At 42.2% G+C, this 19,734-nt stretch overlaps 2 protein-coding genes across 2 annotated transcripts; one reads left to right on the top strand and one right to left on the bottom strand.

The window, feature by feature from the left end:
* Nucleotides 1-1,781: 1,781 nt before the first annotated feature.
* SARAF (store-operated calcium entry associated regulatory factor) lies at nt 1,782-11,840 on the bottom strand. Its single transcript, XM_089496922.1, has 6 exons — nt 11,756-11,840; nt 7,172-7,350; nt 5,536-5,959; nt 4,922-5,045; nt 2,228-2,349; nt 1,782-1,807 (listed from the first exon to the last, which is right to left on the bottom strand). Exons 1-6 carry the CDS (start codon nt 11,835-11,837, stop codon nt 1,782-1,784), a joined length of 957 nt encoding a protein of 318 aa, XP_089353048.1. The 5' UTR covers nt 11,838-11,840.
* A 471-nt stretch (nt 11,841-12,311) lies between these two features.
* Nucleotides 12,312-14,415, top strand: LOC149284308 (leptin receptor overlapping transcript-like 1). Its single transcript, XM_089496911.1, has 4 exons — nt 12,312-12,327; nt 12,887-12,962; nt 13,509-13,695; nt 14,299-14,415. The coding sequence occupies exons 1-4, from the start codon at nt 12,312-12,314 to the stop codon at nt 14,413-14,415; spliced, it is 396 nt and encodes a 131-aa protein (XP_089353037.1).
* The last annotated feature ends 5,319 nt before the right edge of the window (nt 14,416-19,734 follow it).

The following is a 19,734-nucleotide window of genomic DNA, read 5'->3' as shown; positions in this document are numbered from 1 at the left end:
AGAGAGGGGGGGGCGCCAGAGGAGTAGTCCGCACAGGGCACCACAACGCCTAAGGCCGGCTCTGGCTGAAACATTAAGATTTTCCTACCCTGGTACTAAGGGGCCTAAACATTAAAATGTGCTTGATTTTATACACCTGTTAGCAATTGGTGTGGATGAAAAGCAATAATTAGGGAGGATGTCCACATACTTGACACCATAAAGTGTAACTCACAATGGTTATGGTATCATTCTTCTTCCTCGGATGCAAACACCATAGGTTATTGCCTTGGGCCTATCCGTTCCTTCAATATCAGGATTTCTGTACACGTGCCAAGCCAACGTGCCATTGTCATGCACTGCTGGCTAAATCCCAGCCTCTTCTTATTTCTAACGTTTTTGCTTTCTATGGATTTTCTTTTCTATAACAATAAGCTCCATATTTTTAGCGGTGAATAATGGTGAAAAAAATGAAAAAAAACCTGCTGCTTGTGACAGTCACTGCACGGAATAAACACAGGGAATTGTATAAAAATCACTATTTCCATGATCTGCATTCCCATGGATTGCTCACCGCCCCTTAAAACAGGTTTTAAAAATAATAATAAAGCGGCGTTGGCTTTCTGGCTCGATCTCTATCTCCTCTTATCGCTTGCGTAAGCAATAATGTTTAATCAGATGCCTAAATGTAATCAAATATTGCCCAATGTTCTCAAAGAGCACTAGTAATAAATTGATGTACTGTGCGATAGCTTTTGTTGGAATTGGACATACTGTACTAGGGGGACTACATTGTATTACTGTGACCTAAGTGGGTATGGCTTCAGCTAACTCATGGTTATCAAAGCCTGCTTGCGTACATACACGCACTCTCCTTAACATATATACATACTATGTTCACCAAAATTTACTTTTTTTTTTACTGTGCTTCTCATCTTCTTTATGTACTGGACTGATATTTTATTATTTTTAAATTCAATGAAGATTCTGCATTAAGCTGCCAAGATGCCCGGCACTGAAAGTGTTAAAGGGGGAGCCTGACACCACCGACAGGAGTAAAAGTGACCCTCGGAAGAGAGGTCACTCGTTGAGCTGCCGTCACTCCTGGGACAGCTAAGGCATGAGTGAATGCTGTTTGCGTGTATGTTACTGTATGGCATTAGATTCTTTGCGTACAGGCAGCTGCAGCGCTGGCTCAGCAAGTCCTGGGGACGGTGGGTTTCTTTAGGCCTCCGTGTACATATACAAAAAGCACCTCCACTGATTTCAATGGGAACACCGATTGCCTGCTGCTGACCAGAGAGGAGGAAGGCAGCAGCAGAGTTGCAATTTCCACTTCAGGTAAGTGTGCTTATTTTTTAAATGTTGAATAATGGATATTAAGGTTCTTAATATCCTTTAGTGCCTTGTCAGGAACTGTAAACTGTCCCTTTAAATGCTGTCACGCCCATGCGTGTTTTTTGATTATAATTATTTTAGGGATCAGCGAAGAAAACTAACTTGTAGGAGCGTGCCCCTAGTGGCTAGGTTTGGAATTGAGTCATGGCGGTCTTACTTGCAAGAGAGACTAATGTGCCTGGAAAGAGAGAGGCTTGAATGTCCTGTAGAATTCTTGATAAATAAATCAAATAAATCAGTCACATTTTCACAAATCTATACTCTCTCTGGCATTACGCTTTTTTTTTTATACATATTCCATTGTCTAATCGAGTGCAACACGAATATATTCCAAGGTGTGGATGCGGCCAACATGTCGGACTTAAATTAGCAAAAATAAAAGCTGGCCAATCAGTTTTGTTTTCTTATCTTCTTTTTGTCCCTCCAAATCCTGTAAAATAAAGAGAGATTTGAGGCATTTAGTTTACTTTATAATGCTTCATTAACCTGGTGGACTATGCTTTAACACGACAAAAAACACAATTTAGAAAAACAATGTACTATAAATTGTTCTACATAAAATTTTAAGGGACCCCTGGCTGGAGTGTTCCTTTAAAGGACTGGCCATCTAAAAATGTCTTTACGTTATATAAAATATTAAAACCTGCTTACTGTTCCCAATACCTAAGCATAGTTTTCTTTTACAGACTCCCAGAGTTCTCTTTTGTGCAGATTGTATCCCTACATTCATGGCCCTATCCCCCTTTGGAAATGTTCTTGTAGTTGCAAATTCAGATAACGCTATTCATTTGGCCCATCTAGTTTGCCCATGTGTAACGATTTCAGAATTTATTCCTGACAATTTTCCTACCTGATGCCATTCTTGTACCGGAACTCTCTGGTGCTCTGGATGGCTGAGAAGCTCCATACATTGGACCAGAGTATGAAGGACCAGTCCAGGTGTTGAAATAGGGAGACTGGCATGGCTGCGCTCTTAACACAAAAATAAAAGTCAGAAAGTCTGTTGAGTACTGAGGGACTATCATACAAAAACACACAATAGTGGTTATCAATAATGAATTCTCTTTCCAGAGGACAAAACTATGTTTCCCCAGTGATGTGACTGATGCTATATGCCAAGGGTGTCCCAAGTTTTTTCTGTAGTGGGCCACTTCATCAGAATTGTATACATGCGTGGGCCGCACTCATTGTCACTAATTTTTAGCCCTTAATAAAATATGCCGATTAAAAGAAAGTAAATGACACAAAACCTTTTCCTCTCACTGATTTGTGGGCCTAGAAAGTTTTGTGACTATAAATTCAGGATTCTGGATAACTAAAAATCTAGGGATGCACCAAAATGAAAATTCTGGACCGAAACCGAAAATTCACTTAGCCGAAACCGAAAATGACCCCCCACCTTTAAAAATAATAAAAAAAATCCCACACAAAAGTTACACACCAAAATTGTACAAAAAATGTAATAATGTATATATATATATATATATATATATATATATATATATATACACATATACAGGGCTCGACAAATCCCAGGCGCCAGGTCGCCATGGCGACAGAGAATTTTGTCCTGGCGCCTAGGTTTTGCCTCTTGCATCCAGAAAAAATTGTGGATGTAAGAGGCTGAGTCACCACACGGGGGCGCTGCTGCTGTCTGCCCAGGAGTCTGGGCAGACAGCACAGCCACACAGAGCCCGCCCCCGAGCCTGAGACCCCTCCCACGGAGTGATCCTGTAGGCTGAAAACACGGTTGCTGTTAAACCAGCAATCGTGTTTTCAGCTGCCACAGGCAGCTTCAGGGAAGGGGGTTGTGTGTTGATTGGGCCCCCACACAAGTGTGGGGACCTGACCCAACACCCCCCTGCTGCCTGATCGCTCCATGAGAGCGACAGTGCAGCGTTAACCCCTTCATTTAGGGGTTAATTCCCGTTTTGTACGGGACTCTGCTGCTGGTGGTCTGCCTGGAAGCCCAGGCAGACCAACAACAGCAAAAACGAGCCCCCACAAGCCCTTTGATGATTCCTGTAGGCATGGAAGCCTACAGTTGTCATCAAAGAGACTCCCCCCTGCAATGGCTGGTCTATAGACCAGCAATTGCTTCCCAGCTGCCAGAGGCAGCTTCAGGGACAGGGGAGAGGGTTCTTTGGTCTCCACATGAGTGTGGACACCAGCCCCAACAACCCCCTGCTGCCTGATCGCTCCATGAGAGCGACAGTGCAGTGTTAACCCCTTCAATGCCACAATTGTGTATGACACATTCGTGGCATTGCAGGGGTTAACATTTGTCCCCACAAGCTTGTGGGGACTAAATATCAGTCAATGCTGTGCTCCAATGGAACATCAGCATCGAAAGAGTTAAAAAAAACAACAGCACTGACCTGAAAGTCCAGGGTGCTTCCAGGTCAAACGCTGTGATTTTAGTAAGTGGGCTGATGATGATCCGATCACTCCTGACCAACTGTTAGCTTAAAAAAATCCTGGCTCCTAACTTTTTTACCTGGCGCCTAGATTCACAACAAATTTGTCAAGCCCTGTATATATATATATATTATGATTGATAACAATCTCAGGCATACCCAGATTACAGCATGTACTGGTTGGCTGGGCATGATAGGAGTGTGATTGCTGTCAACGATCATATATAAATTAATATTGTTGTTGTATTTTTTTTGTCCAATTTCGGTGTGTTAACCACACTTTTATTAAAAGTAAGTAACACACCAAAATTGGACAAAAAATTCAACAATACTACTTGGCATAATAGGAGTGTGATTGCTGTTAGCAATCACATTCCTATCATGCCAAGTCAGCCAGTACATGCTGAAACCTGGCTAGCTGCCCCCCCTTGTGTATTGATGCTGCCAGCAGTATGGGGTCTGCACATCACTTACGGCCACCCTGTACCATGCCCCCCCACTTACACATCCATGCTATCACACACACACACACATTCATTCATATACTCATTCATTCACAGAGTCATTCACTCAATCACGCATACTCATTCAAACACCCTCCCCCACCCCCTTACCTGCACTGCAGCTCTCTCTTGATGCTGCTCACAGACTTCAGCTGGGGGGCGGCTTCCCTCTGCGTTCTCTTGTACTGCACAGAGGAAGCAGGACTGGAGCAGAGTCATGTGATGTCATGTACATTCATGTGACTCTGCTGGGTTCCGCTTCCTCTGTACAGTACAAAAGACCCTCCCACAGGTAAGCAGCAGGGCCCTTATGATCTTGGTTTCCCTGGCTGCCGATCTCACGCGGGCCGCATGTTGGACGCCCCTGCTATATGCTGTACTCAGGGATTTACTCATTGCTGCTATTGGCAAGCTGATCCAATGTTGACAAATCAAATCTCTTCTCTGTTCAGCTTAAAATAATACACAGTACTGATATTGCTACAATAGATTAAAAATGGCTATTCAAAAAGCCACTAGCCATTAACCTTAGCTGAGAGCAGCTGCACTACACTGGACTCCTACTGGACCCAATAAATATATATATGTATAATGTTATGTGTACATGTATATCAAGATGCTCACCTCCGATTACCAAACAAGTATCCCAGCACACCACCAGTTCCAAGGCCAGTCCAGAAACCAGGTCCTTGGGTAGCATGGCTGCCAAATGTATTGGTACCACTGGAATCATATCCTGTTGAAGTGCCTAAGAAAAAACAACATTATTATGAAATCATAAGGCATCTGGCGTAGTCTGCCTTTTTTCCACATTGTTCTTTTCCAATATTCTTTTGCTGGGGAAAGATATCATGCTATTCCGAGGCACTGTCTGGACTGCAGCATCTATCCCATTGGGCCTTCTTGTGGTTAAAAGTGCTCTGCAAGATTTAATTCTATTCTTTCCTTAGCTGCACTTTATCATCTGGGAGGTATTTGATTCACACAGTATTTCTGTTGTAATGGGCTTCCTCATATTATCTCACATCTACTGACATCACCCCACTTAAAAGCACAGTATTTGGTCCTCAGTTATGCCCAATCAGCATTATCCATAACAAAAATAAATATCCCTTTTCGCAAACTACAAGCCAATTAGGGCAACAACGTTCTATGTCAGTTAAAGATCTGCTAGAAAATGGGTAAAAATAAAGATATCTTAAGTTCTGACCTTATAACCTCTACAGGAACAGATGTACAGAAATATGATCTATGTATACCTGTGAAGCCGGACTTAAAACCGGGTGGAGGAGGGGCGCTAGCATAGCCTTGGTTTCCATACTCATCAGGCTGAGGTTGTTGCTGCATTGTAGGCCCACTCAGGAATAACTTGTATACACCAAACGCAAGCAGCAGAATCACTATGATGACAATTGCCCCACTGCCTTCAGATGAGGAGGAAGGAGAGTTCCAGCTCGAGGAGCGCCCTTGAGAAAACCCAAAACCCCCTGAGTTGTAGCCATCATTAGACCTCCTTTGGCCCTCATCTGTGAGATCAAGAGTGTACTCTAATCCACAAGACCCCCGTAGGATGTAGGGATCCTCAGGGTAGTCGAAGCCCTCACAATTCACTTCCACTTTTCCAAAACGATAAGCATTGCCCAGGTCCACCTTGCATTCCCACTGAGAAAAGAGTTCAAAGAGAAAGTAGTGTTTCATTAAAAGTTTGGAATATATATATATATATACACACACACATAAATAAATCACATTTTAGATAAAGTCAAATATATGTTTTGGAGCTTGAATACTTTTTAGATCTATTACTTCATTGTGTGGTAGACCCCACTTCATTCACATTTGTGCACTGTCTCAATGTCCGTGATTTTGTTCCTGTAGTATCTAACACCCACCATTTGTGGGCCTACGGCAATGGCATAGACAGGGCAGCGTTAATGTCAGGCCCAAACAATTACCATATTAATGTATGGCGTAAAAATCTATACACCGATCAGCCATAACATTATGACCACTGACAGGTGAAGTGAATAACACTGATAATTTTGTTATCATGGCATCTGTCAATAGGTGGGATATTTAAGGCAGCAAGTGAACATTTTGCCCTTAAAGTTGATGTGTTAGAAGCAAGAAAAATGAGCGACTTCGACAAAGGCCAAATTAGGATGGCTAGACGAATGGGTCAGAGCATCTTCAAAAGTGCAGCTCTTGGGTGTTCCTGGTCTGCAGTGGCCCAAGGAAGCAAAAGACGGTGAAGCGGCGACAGAGTCATGGGCAGCCAAGGCTTATTGATGCACGTGGGTGGTGAAAGCTGGCCTGTGTGGTCAAATTGCTGTAAAAAAAGATAACTGGTTCTGATAGAAAGGTGTCAAAACACACAGTGCATCACAGTTTGTTGTGTATGGGGCTGCATAACCACAGACCAGTCAGGGTTCCCATGCTGCTGCTAAAAGTGCCTACAATGGGCACATGAGCAAAAGAACTGAACCGCAGAGCAATGGAAGAAGGAGGCCTGCTCTGATGAATCATGCTTTAATGTATATCACGTGGATGGCCGGCTGCCCGTGAGTCGCTTACCTGGAGAACACATGGCACCAGGATGCATCCATGGCACCACCTCACAACTTTCAGGACTTAAAGGACTTGCTGCAAGATATCACAACACACTTTCAGAGGTCCAGTGGAGTCCATGCCTCAATGGGTCAGGGCTTACACAATAGCAGGGCTTACACAATATTAGGCAGGTGGCCACAACGTTATAGCTGATCGGTCTATAAAGAAGGCATTAACTGGGCGATAGAAAGTAGCACAGATGCGATGTATATCCACAGACACTTTAATTAATGCAAAAAAACATTCCAAAGCAAAAACCGTTACCTGGACATCATAGCCATCCCAACCTCTGTTGTGGCACTGGACCACCTGTGGTAACACAGCTTGGCATCCAGCACTTCCACCAGTGCACTTTAGCTGCAGGATGGGGGATGCGCGACGGGCATTGGTGTATCTGTCGGCATATAGAGTGATCGCCTGGATATCCCTCAGCAGGACTCTCTCTACAACAAAACAGACAGATTTCATGTATGTTATTGGCAAAGCCCACTCCATCTTGATGGAGCTTTGGAACGTTGAATGTTAGAATAAAAGATTATGGCATCAGAAGCAAAAACGCCATTGAGTTCTACCTTAAAACCCACACTTGATTGTTTTACAACAGTGTTTACGATAAGAGCCCCTGGCCATAACTGTTTACCATCAAATTCAATTAATGTTTACAATTATACAGATTTTGTGGGGAAAAAAAACTCTGGAATGACAATCCTGTCTGATAACCCGAAGAGAACAAAGCAAGAGCTTTATATTAATGCAATGTCTTACTTGCATCTTTAACTGGCCTTAGGCTATCAGATAATGAGTTAATACACTTGGGGTTATTAATGCAAACAACCATAACTAAAAAAGGTAATTTCATGGTCATTTTTCTAACTATATTAGATACGTTGGTGCATACTCCCAGTCTGTCCTGTTCTTATTTAACCCCTTAATGACAATTGCCGGTCCTGGCACGGCACGGAAAAGCATGTGCTTTACGACAATTGACGTGCCAGGACCGGCACGTCTTTAAACGGGTGCAGAAAGCGATCTACTATCGCTTTCTGCACCCAAAAAGCGTTGCTGAATGCCTCGACCTCGAGGCATTCAGCAACGCCGCGATCGGCACGAAGGGGCCATCTCTGGCCCCTCCACGGGGCGTCAACATCCGCCATACTTTGTATGGCGGCGGACGCCCGTTTTAAAAGCGTTTAGGAGGCGATCGATGATCGCCTCCTAAACTTAAATGGTGTCGCTGGAATGCCTCGATCAGGAGGCATCCAGCGACACCAAACACTAACCTTTTGATGGGCTGTGACCGCTCCGGAGAGCGGTCACAGCCGCAGCTGCCGGCAATCTTCGCCATCAAGGAAGATGGCCGCCGTCCTGTAACAGGAACCACAAATTTTAAAAGTTCGCTAGATAGTCCATACCATCTAGAGAACTTTGTCTCCACTTGCAGGTTGAATACAGGTACTGCATTCACCATGCAAGTCAATGGAGCCCAGCTTTCTAATCACAGTGTGATTAGTAAAAATAAATTAAAAAATAAAATAAAATTAATAATAATTAGAAAAAAATAGTAAAAAAACAGTAAAATGTAAAAATCATTTCCCACTGATGTCACTATCAGGGGAACCTCCAAGTTGAAAAAAAATGTTACATTTTTTTTTTAAAAAAATAAAAAAAAATATATATATATATATAAAAAATATATTTTTGTGAGCAAGTCCTAAAATTAGCATATTAGCTTAAAACAATTCTCGCATGGAAAGAGTTAAAATACTGGCATATTAAATGCCCGTGGGGTGTCTACTTTTAAAAAATGTATGATTTGATGGGGTAAATTGAATGGGCCAGGTTCAACAACGTCCCAATTAACACGGGGGGGAGGATGACCACACATCTAATTTCCAATTAGAAAAATGCACACGTACCAAATGTGGCCTTTTAGTTCCCCCCAAAAATGACACACCCATGCATGTGGGGTATCACTGCACTCAGGAGATGTTGCTGAACACATTATGGGGTGTCGTGTGACAGCGGCATATACCAGGAGCTGTAAATTCATACATAAAGTAGGTGTGTGTGGGAAAAATACACACACAAAAATATTACTGCAAACTTTGAAAAAATGCTGGTGGTAAAATATGTGCATGCAAAGAGTTAAAATACCAGCATTTAAAATACCCTGTGGTGTCTAGTTTTGAAAAATATATGGTTTTGTTGGGCACACTGAAATGGCCTGGCTCAAAGATGTACCAAATAGGGCATGGGCAGTGGATCCCAAATGCCAAAGTTCAACATTGAAAAAAGCGCATGCCCCAAATGTGGCCCTTTTGCCCCAAAACAGCCAGGCAAAATCATTCATGTGAGGTATCGCTGTACTCAGGAGATGTTGCTGAACACATATTGGGGTGTTTTGTGATAGTGACATATACGAGAACATTTTAATTCATACCTGAATTAAAATGTGTGTGGAAAACCAAATGCAAAAAAATGACTACCACAAAGTTTGACAAAGACTGGTGGTAGATATGGTGCATGGAAAGAGTTAAAATACTAGCATTTGAAATACCCTGGGGTGTCTAGTTTTCAAAAATATATGGGTTTATTGGGCACACTGAAATGGCCCGGCTCAAAGATGTACCAAATAGGGCATGGGCAGTGGATCCCCAAATGCCAAAGTTCAACATTGAAAAATGCACATGCCCCAAATGTGGCCCTTTTGCCCCCAAACAGCCAGGCAAAATCATTCATGTGGGGTATCGCTGCGCTCAGGAGATGTTGCTGAACACATATTGGGGTGTTTTGTGATAGTGACATAAACTAGAACATTTTAATTCATACCTGAAGTAAAATGTGTATGACAAAACAAATGCAAAAAAATGACTACCATAAAGTTTGACAAAGACTGGTGGTAGATATGGTGCATGGAAAGAGTTAAAATACTAGCATTTGGAATACCCTGGGCTGTCTAGTTTTCAAAAATATATGACTTGATGGGGTAAATTGCATTGGCCGGGTTCAAAGATACCCGAAATGGCACATGAGGGGAAGAATTACCAGATTTGGAAAAAATGGCTTTGAAATAGCAAAACGCTACCTGTACTTATTGCCCCATAATGGGTAGAAAAAAGCAAAAAAACATAAAAACATTGGGTATTTCTAAACTCAGGACAAATAGTAGAATCTATTTAGCAGGTTTTTTCATTACCTTTTATAGATGAGTAAAAGATTTTTCAACTAAAAGTTAGAAACAGTCATTTTTTTCTAAATTTTTCACCATATTTTATAATTTTTTTAATAGTAAATAATATGATACAATCAAAACAATGTCATCTAAAGAAAGCCCTTCTTGTCCTGAAAAAAACAATATCTAATGTGTGTGGGTTCAGTAAACGGGAAAGAAGAAAATTACAGCTAAACACAAGCAGCGCAGAAATGTTAAAAAGGCCATTGTCACAAAGGGTACAAAAAGTAAAATCAGCCTTTGTCTCGAAGGGGTTAATAAGCATGCAAACCCTATATATTATATATTTTTTTTCATATACAGGGTTACATATATAGATATTAGATCTAAGATATGAACACAAGTGGACTAGCTATTGTGATAAGTGCGTAATAACAATATCTGTGAAGTCTCTGGCAATCATATTTTAACCCCTCTGTGACGGGACTGTTTGTGAAATTTTGTTTTAACATTTGTGCTTTCTCATTTAGTGTACCCACAGAAGAAGGACTTTCTTTATATACAATTATTGTGATCATATCATATAATGTAAAAACAAAACACTTTATCTGACTTTTACTCATCTACAAAAGCTAATGAAAAAAGTGCTAAATAGATTCTATTAATTGTCCTGAGTTTAGAAATACCCAATTTTTTTATTTATTTTTTGTAAATTATAGAGCAATAAGTAAGTAGCATATTGCCATTTTATAAAGGTGTAAAATACCCCCTTCCATTCTACACTTTATACTTATTTTTGTACTTTGGGGGCGAATGTGATCACTCCGGCGCCCCAGCACATTTTTTTAGCTGAATGATTTCAGCAACACTGGCTGAGCGAAGAAAGCAATCGTTGGCTCATATAACCCCATGACATGCCAGGCACGTCAACTGTCACCAACTGTACGCATTTCTGAGACATTCCTTGCATGTCAAAAGTCGTTAAGGGGTTAATCTCTTGTTTTTGTTGAGCGTTTTCTTTGTTACCAGAAGAATACTTTATTTGCATTGCAAGTTCCGTCTGAAAAGTTCAGTGGTGACATATTCTTAATGCTGAGTGACACAGAAACTGACATCTTATTTCAGATTTGTAAATAAAATCAACAACTTTTTATTGTCACTTTTTCTTTTCCTACCTCATTTACTTTTACTTTACCGAGAGGGTGGTAGATAAGTGGAACGACCTGCCGGCAGCCATAGAGGCTCATGAAGGGAGGGAATCTAGACAAGCACGGGATAACCATATGGCTATCCTGAATCTAAGACAAGACGAAGGACTGATCAAGGTCCGACTCTTTACTTAGTTAAAAATGGCAGACTAGATGGGCCAAATGGGCCTTATCTGCCATCAACTCCTATGTTACTGATCAGAGAACATGGTATTACCTAGGGGAAGTCGTGCATGAGCTGTGGCAGAGAGCAGGTTTATAACCCTAAGGGACCCATTATTCTCATAGGCATCATCTCCATCCCAATGTTTTTAGTGACGAGTACCACCAGAGTCCAACTATTTCAGTAACCAACATATAGCGGGCGAGCTGCTGCTGAACTACAAACCCTACGACTCTCAGCCAGCATGCTTAACCCTATCCGCAGTTAAACGGTTATCGGGTACAGCCACACGTTATCGAACCTACCATGCTGGTTCCAGCACTGAACCCGAGACAGCTGCAGGACAGAGAGGAGGGACAAGACAAGGACCATGCCAGCTGCTGCCATCTTCACCACCGCCCCGACACACACTGCGTTTTATCACTAAGAACACGGATAATTCCCGTCACCAAGCACTCCTTGCACTGCGTTTCATCAGATGGCCCAACGTTGCCTTCCTCTTCCCCTCACCTGTCAGATTGCTACTGGCTGGTCACAGAAAGGGGGCGTGCACATGTGATCTCATCTGACGCTTCGAATAAAGTTGCGCTGTACAAAACAGATAGAAAAAAAAAAACAATAAACAAAAGAAAGGAAGCACATCCGGCGGAAGTGGTATGCTCGTTGTTGTCATCGGAGGTCTGGTCAGCCGGGTAGTCAGCTGCCTGGTTCATTACATATTACGCGTTAACGTAGTTGGCGAGGGGATTATCTCAGTGGAAACCTTATGATCCTACAGGCGTGCGTATAGTACACATATCTGCAGTCATATAGTTACCTCTTTACGGGATACATCCTGAAAGCTGAACTCTCGTTTCCTCAATGGCTGGTATTAAAGGTAATGCTGTCTCCCATAGTTTGCATCACAATGTGCAAGAAAAGTGAAGAGTTATACATCTGTATTTTTGCGTTATGACGTTATAACTAACCAAATTTTCCTTCCTTCTTACACCCCCCCCAACCCCCCCCCCCCCCCTCTGTTTATTGCATAGAACAATATGTCAGACACATCATGCAACTCTGGATTGTAAAGATGAGAATATCAACAACCTAAAGTTTAAAATAAAGTCTAAGGTGTTCGCTGCACACGCTTATGCCGGTGCTTAAGTGTAATAGTCATGCTTTGTGTTACAGAGAGATGAAAATGTGATATGTAGCGTTAATCAAATACACCCGCAGAGACTTTAACCCGCATGTTACTTAAAGTGGCCCTAGAACCGGCATTCCAGCTCCTCGAGAGGCTACGTGTCTGTAACAGAGGCCCTCTTGTGGCCTGCTCCCTCATAATTTAACCTCTTAAATTGGGGTTGTAACCAGTAATTGAGCTTTAATGTTTCTGTTTTTTTTTGTTTTTGTGTTAGTAAATTAATGCTTAATGCTTTTTGTTTTCTATGCAGCTCTGATCAGCCTCTCCTTCGGTGGAGCAATTGGACTGATGTTCCTAATGCTTGGATGTGCCTTGCCACAATATAAGTAAGCCTGCGATGTATATGTATGGAAACGTTTGTGATGTTCAACTCCCTAGATCTATAATACCGTTGCCTTCCACACATAAGCTTGATGTCCGTGTCAATGAAGTCCACTGGCTTATGAAGTCTGGGCAGGCTGAGATCTTTACTTTAGATTCTTCATAACATAATAAGCGTACAAAGAATAGCAAGAATAACTGAACTCCTATGAATTCTCTATTTTTATGGTTCAATCTCTAAAGAAAATCACTAATAAACAAACAATAAATGTTAACATTAAAATTAATATTTTGCAGTGCCAAAAAACTTTTTGCCTAAGTGCTATTCAAAACATTGTCATGATTGAAAGCAAATTTGGTGAAGATGATACCTTAATTGGCTGAAGGCTGACGTATAATGGATATAATAAGTTTTATTATGATATGCCTGAAGAAGAGACCTAGATGAGACAACTCTATCTTATAAACATTGTCATGCTGGTTGAAGTATTGTCTGTTCTCTGATTTTGAATATGTAATTTTGAATAACTATTTCCACCTTTTCCCTTTAGCCAATATTGGCCACTCTTTGTCCTGTTCTTCTATATCCTGGCTCCCATTCCATACTGCATAGCGAGGAGGGTGGTCGATGAGACCGATGCTGCTAGCAATGCCTGCAAGGAACTTGCTATATTCCTTACCACTGGCATAGTTGTCTCTGCATTTGGACTGCCCATCGTCTTCGCCCGAGCGACCCTGGTGAGTTGCATTGTTGGTTCTTGCATGTTTTTTTTTTGTATGTGTTACACTTAGGAATAATGAGGGAAACCAAATATATATTGGGATGTTTGGGTCGACCCTCTGAGCAACTCTCTTTTCTCTAATGAGACTCTTATTAGTGACCCCTCATCAATTTATGGTGGGGTTAGCTGACCCTCTCTCCACCTGCCTAGAGACCATCATGCAGTGAGAGAAGTACAGAATTGGCTGCCATACGTTTTCCAAATTGTAAATTGTAAATGATTTGATCCACATAGTATTATTGACAGTGTATCTACATAAATAGTATTTTCAATTTATACCATGAAATCTCCATAACTAGACAGCGTTGTGGAGGGGAATTGTAGGGGCAGTGATACAGCGATGTAACAAACACAAGGCTTATGGCTCAAAATTTTATCAAACAGCATTATTAAAGTGTTTTACTAATACCTTCATCTTGACACAAGCCTCTGTTGTAAGCCACTAGATGTCCCTGGCGTTTTCCCACAAGAATGTCAGAGTATTTGTCTGGAATTGCAGCACGTGTTCAGATATTTTGTAATGACTTTGATTTCAATTGGTATCTTGTTCTCACTACAGATTCTGTGGGGATCGTGTGCGCTGGTCCTCACAGGGAACGCAGTCATCTTTTCTACCATATTAGGATTTTTCTTAGTCTTTGGAAACAACGACGATTTCACTTGGCAGCAGTGGTGAGGAGCTATCACAGAACTCCTGCCCGTGAGGAGTTGGTCAGCGAAGATCCATCCAGCCAACAGGACTGGCAGAGAGCAGTGAAATCTCCTGCTTCACCCTGGGAGTAGCATGCGGATTGTTACCACACCTTTTTACTCATGCTTTCGCCTGGACTTGCAGACTGGCTCACAAGGAAAAGCGCTTTAACCAAGAAAACGTCCTTCTTCCTTGACATCTTTTTCTATCTGTTTGTTTCTTATTGTTAATCGTCTGTAGTCTCTTTTTGTTTTTCCTTTTTTTTTTAATATTTAGCACTGGCTTCTACAGTACATGTTTTGAAGCCCCATTTGACACTGGACTAGATTTTATTCCCATTCGTTTGTAGCATGAGAAATGCCGTAGAAGCAGGCACTTTTTTGATAAGATATCGTATTAGACTCTTTGACAGTCGAGTGGAATTCCCTTGTCAACAAAATCAATAAACATGTTATTTATTTATGTTTTACTTGACCTCCCTATAGAAACTCTTTTCAACTCCTTGTGAGTGGCAAAATCTCGCAGTGGCGTCTGGAGCGGTCATAGCGCGTCCTGGGATGGATGTTCGGTGTCGCTGAATGCCTCGCCATCGTTGATCGCCTCCCAAACTCTTTTAAAATGGGCTTCCGATGTTGATGCCCTGGGGAGGGCCCAGACATGGCCCCTGATGCCGATCTCAGTGTTGCTGAATGCCTCGACATTGAGGCATTCCAGCAACACCGTTTGGGTGCAGAAAGCGAACGTAGTCATGACGGTCCTGGCATGTCAATTGTCGTAAACCGTTTGTTTTCACCTGACGTGTCAGGACCGTCAATTGTCATCAAGGGGTTAAATTCCCCATGTTTTGCATAAAAATTGTAAATTACGCGCATTTAGTGACCAGCTTTGAGAATATTAATTACCTGCCATACCTACCAACTAGGGGCGTAACTAGAAACCACTGGGCCCTAATGCAAAAATTTACCCCAGGCCTGTCTGTGCCATCTTTGCCCCTTGCCCCCCTCCTTCCAATATAAAACATATGTAAACACACAAATAACACACATCAAATCTCACTAACACACACTCCATCGCACCCCACTTAAACATCCATGGTCTCAAACACACAGGTATACATCCATCCTCACGTACACGAAAGTATACATCCATGTTCACACACAATTACACATCCATGCTCACACATATGCACAAGTGCACATCCATGCTCTCACACATGCGCACACACACACACACACACACACGTGCACATCCATAGTCACACACAGGTAGACATCCATGCTCACACACACACACAATTACATATCCATGCTCACCTATACACAATTACACATCCATGCACACACACTAACACCATTACACGTCCATGCTCACACATACAAAAGTACACACTCCATGCTCTCACACACTCACTAACAAAATTACACATCCATACTCACACAATTACACAACCATGCTGTCACACACACAATTACACATCCATGCTCACACACAAAAGTACAGATCCATGCTCACATACACATCCATGCTCACACACAAAATCACACATCCATACAGTTACACATCCATGCTCACACATACACACAAGTACACATCCATGTTCACACACAAGTACACAGCTTATGTACATAAAAATACATTATATACACACACATATACATACATCCCACCTCCCTCCCGCCCTAGCTTTCCTCTCACCGCTACTGCAGCTTTCGCTCTGGCTGCTCGCGCACACTCCGCGCGGGCAGCCTCGGTTCCACCGCAGGGTCACGTGATGACACGTGATCCCCGATATACGCCCCTGTCTCCCCATGCCAGTTCAAAATAGTTTAGAAAGGACCCTTGCTACTTGCTCACACATGCTAACAGACAATTACACATCCATGCTCACACATATAAACAGTTACACATCCATGCTCACACACAATTACACATCCAGTCTCACACATACATACAAGTACACATCCATGCTCTCTCTCACACACACACACACACACACACACACACAATTACACACCCTTGCTCACACACACTATCACAATTACACATCCTTGCTCACACATACACACAAGTACACATCCATGCTCACACACACACACACACATCCATGGTTTTATACATATATATATTATATATACACACACATCCCGCCCCCACTTACCTCTCACCGATCCTGCAGCTTTCCCTCTGGCTCCTCGTGTACACTGTGTGGGCAGCCTCGGTTTCGCTGCAGGGGATTTCAAATAGAAGGTGAGGAGAAAGTGGTTTCAAAAGAACAGTCAGAAAAATGCTGGTCCTTTAACAGCCGATTCTTTATATCCAACTGCTTCCAATGGTATTGCAGGGTATTTGCGTAACAGACTAGCTTGCCCAAGGCATGGGCAATGTGCTGGCTTGATTCACAATTTCTATGTGGAAATCCACTGGGTGACTATGCGGTGCATGTATATGAGTGGTGGTTCTGAGTAAAGCAACACAATATCCCTTAACATATCCCAAAGAAAATAAATATGAATTTACACCTTTCTGAGGATGTTTTGTGTGAAAATCTATGTACACTCTTACTGCTTCCATAGGAATTAAGATGCTTAAGATTTAGACAGGTGCTGCTAATCAGATGCCCTGGTTTATTTGATCATCAGCACTGGCGGGGTCACGTGAGAAAAAACTGCAGGAGTGGTAAGCGAGGGTGGGATGTATATATGTGTTTGTATATATGTATATATATATGAGCATGGATGTGTAATTGGTGTGTGTGAGCAGGGATGTGTACAACAGTCTGAGGAATGCAAAACAGATCTGTGTGTTAACTCCTGATGTTGGTAGAGATTCCAACCCTTTCTGTATTTCCATTTCCTTCCTCACTGCCATCTCCTACAATCGCAGAAACAATGGATTCAGATACGGAAAGGCCCTGTCAGTGGACAGTGTGGTCAGCTGTGGGCTAAAAAGAGAGCGTTTTTGTCCCAGTGGGCTTCCAGCATTCCCACTTTGAATGCCTTGAGTAAAACTTATCTGAAGAAGCCTTCGCAAACTGTCCAGTACAAACTGTTGTCATGGTCTTACTTTTTTGTTTTTTAAAGTGCCGCTTTATTGCTAAAGCTAATTAAAGTGTTTGCTAATCCTCCGCTTGTTATTAATATTAGTATTTTTTGTCAGATAAAGTTCTTCCAAATTAAGTTTGCTCCCCTATGTGCTTTTGCTGATGACATAAAAATGAGACTCAATGACATAGTGATTACAAATTATATTATCAATGCCTTTATCAATTACCTTACCAGGGGTTACCTGTAATGAATAGAATCGTCACAGCCTGCCAGTGAGACGTACTATGACATCATAAGAATGTTTATCCTGTGTTGTCTTCACACTATTTTTATGTTAACATACTCAAATGAAATCACAAGAGAGTTTACATTTTTGTTGAAAAAACATTTTTTTTATTTAAGCTATAAGAGAAAATAGTACAGTGACAATGAAGGAAACAAAGAATCTTTAGTGCAATTAAACCCCTAAAGGGGAAAAATCCTTCCAGAATTAGTCTGCAGTCCATATCCTAGTGATCCAGAGGAAGGTGAAAAAACTTGGAGGACAAAGATTGTCAATGTATTCCAAGCCAAAAATTCCTTCCTGACCCCTGGAAATGGCGATCGGTTACTTTTCCCTGGATCAGGAACGGACCGCAGAACCCTCCCTGTAAGGGAAGGACCACTGAAGTCACCAATTGATGGGGGAGGGGGCACTCTGAAGTGCTCCCCCCTCACCAGAAAAAACAAACTCTTGGTTCCAGCATGGCATTTTCAAAACAAATAGAAAAAAAATAAATTTCGGGTGCTTGTCTGATGCAGTTTGCTCAAATTAAAAAATCATCACTCAAAAAAAAAAAAAATAGCACTTGTGGGCTGAAAGAAACAGTGCAGACTTGATAAAGAGCTCCATCCTTGAAGCCCCAGCCCTTTCGGATGATGTAATAAACACTGCATGCACTGCACACCAGGGCGGGGGCTAGTAGGGCCATGGTGAACACCAGGCTCCCTTCTTCTTTTCTTTTGGGGGCTGCACTCACTGAAGGGATAAGTGGCCTCTTCTTTCCCTCCTCAGCCAGAACGCCTACAAGAAGGCCGGATCTTCCTGGACCCTCCCTGCAAGGGGAAGGACCACTGATATCACCAATTGAAGGGGGGGCACTCTTAAGTGCTCCCCCCTCACCAGAACAACTCTTCGTTCCATCATGGCATTTTCAAAACAAAAAGAAAAAAAAATCCCGGTGCTCGTCTGATGCAGTTTGATCAAGGAAATGAAAAATCATCACTCAAAAAAAAATTGCATACGTGTAGTGAACGAAACCGTGCAGACTTAATAAAGAGCTCCATCCTTGAAACCCCAGCCCTTTAGGCCTATGTAATAAACATTGCATGCACCGCACACCAGGGCCGGGGCTAGTAGGGCCACGGTGAACACCAGCACCCTTCTTCTTTTCTTTTCTTTTGGGAGCTGCGCTCACTGAAGGGATAAGTGGCCTCTTCTTTCCCTTCTCAACCAGAAAGCCTATAGGAAGGCTGGATCCTCCTGGACCCTCCCTGCAAGGGGGAGGACCACTGAAGTCGCCAATTGAAGTGAACTCACCAGAAAAAACATCAACTCTTGGTTCCACCATGGCATTTTCAAAACAAATAGAACAAAAACTGTCTGATGCAGTTTGATCAATGAAATTAAAAAATCATCACTCAAAAAAATATAGCATGTGCGTTGTGAAAAAAACGGTGCAGCTGTATAGATAAATATCTCCATCCTTGAAGCCCCAGCCCTTTAGGCTGGTGTAATAAACATTGCATGCTCTGTACACCAAGTCAAAGGGCCGCGGCTAGTGACAAATAAAAATAAAAGTGCTAAGAGGGGTCCAGGGTGCCAAGTGCAAAACTGAAAAGGTTACAATTACCTCCCATGTACTGCAGCCAGACTCGGACCACCTAGGCACCTAGCAATCTCTGGCCTTCCATCTAACTCTGCCTCAAGGCAAAAAGGATGAGAAGAGGACCTCTTAAGACGTTGCTGGTGTAGTTAAAAAGATCTTCTATCTCAACTGGGCTCACACACTGCAGGCACCTGCTTGGTCTATTATGACAGCAAGCATTATGATGCAATGTGGGTGTGGCTCTAACATGCCTTATATGGTTACCTGCTAAGCTTTATGATGTAAAGTGGGTGTGTCTCTAACATGCCTTATATGGAAAAACTGCATCTAGGTGTGGCTTTAGCGTCTCTTAACTGAGGAAATAAAATATTTCTTTTAACCCATTGTTGTCC

This window comes from Sceloporus occidentalis, unplaced genomic scaffold (genome assembly GCF_023333645.1).
Source record: "Sceloporus occidentalis isolate IW3139 unplaced genomic scaffold, rSceOcc1.0.p SCAF_95, whole genome shotgun sequence".
Lineage (NCBI taxonomy): Eukaryota > Metazoa > Chordata > Lepidosauria > Squamata > Phrynosomatidae > Sceloporus > Sceloporus occidentalis.
Note: the sequence above shows the minus strand (reverse complement) of the source record. Positions and strands in the feature narration are given on the sequence as shown.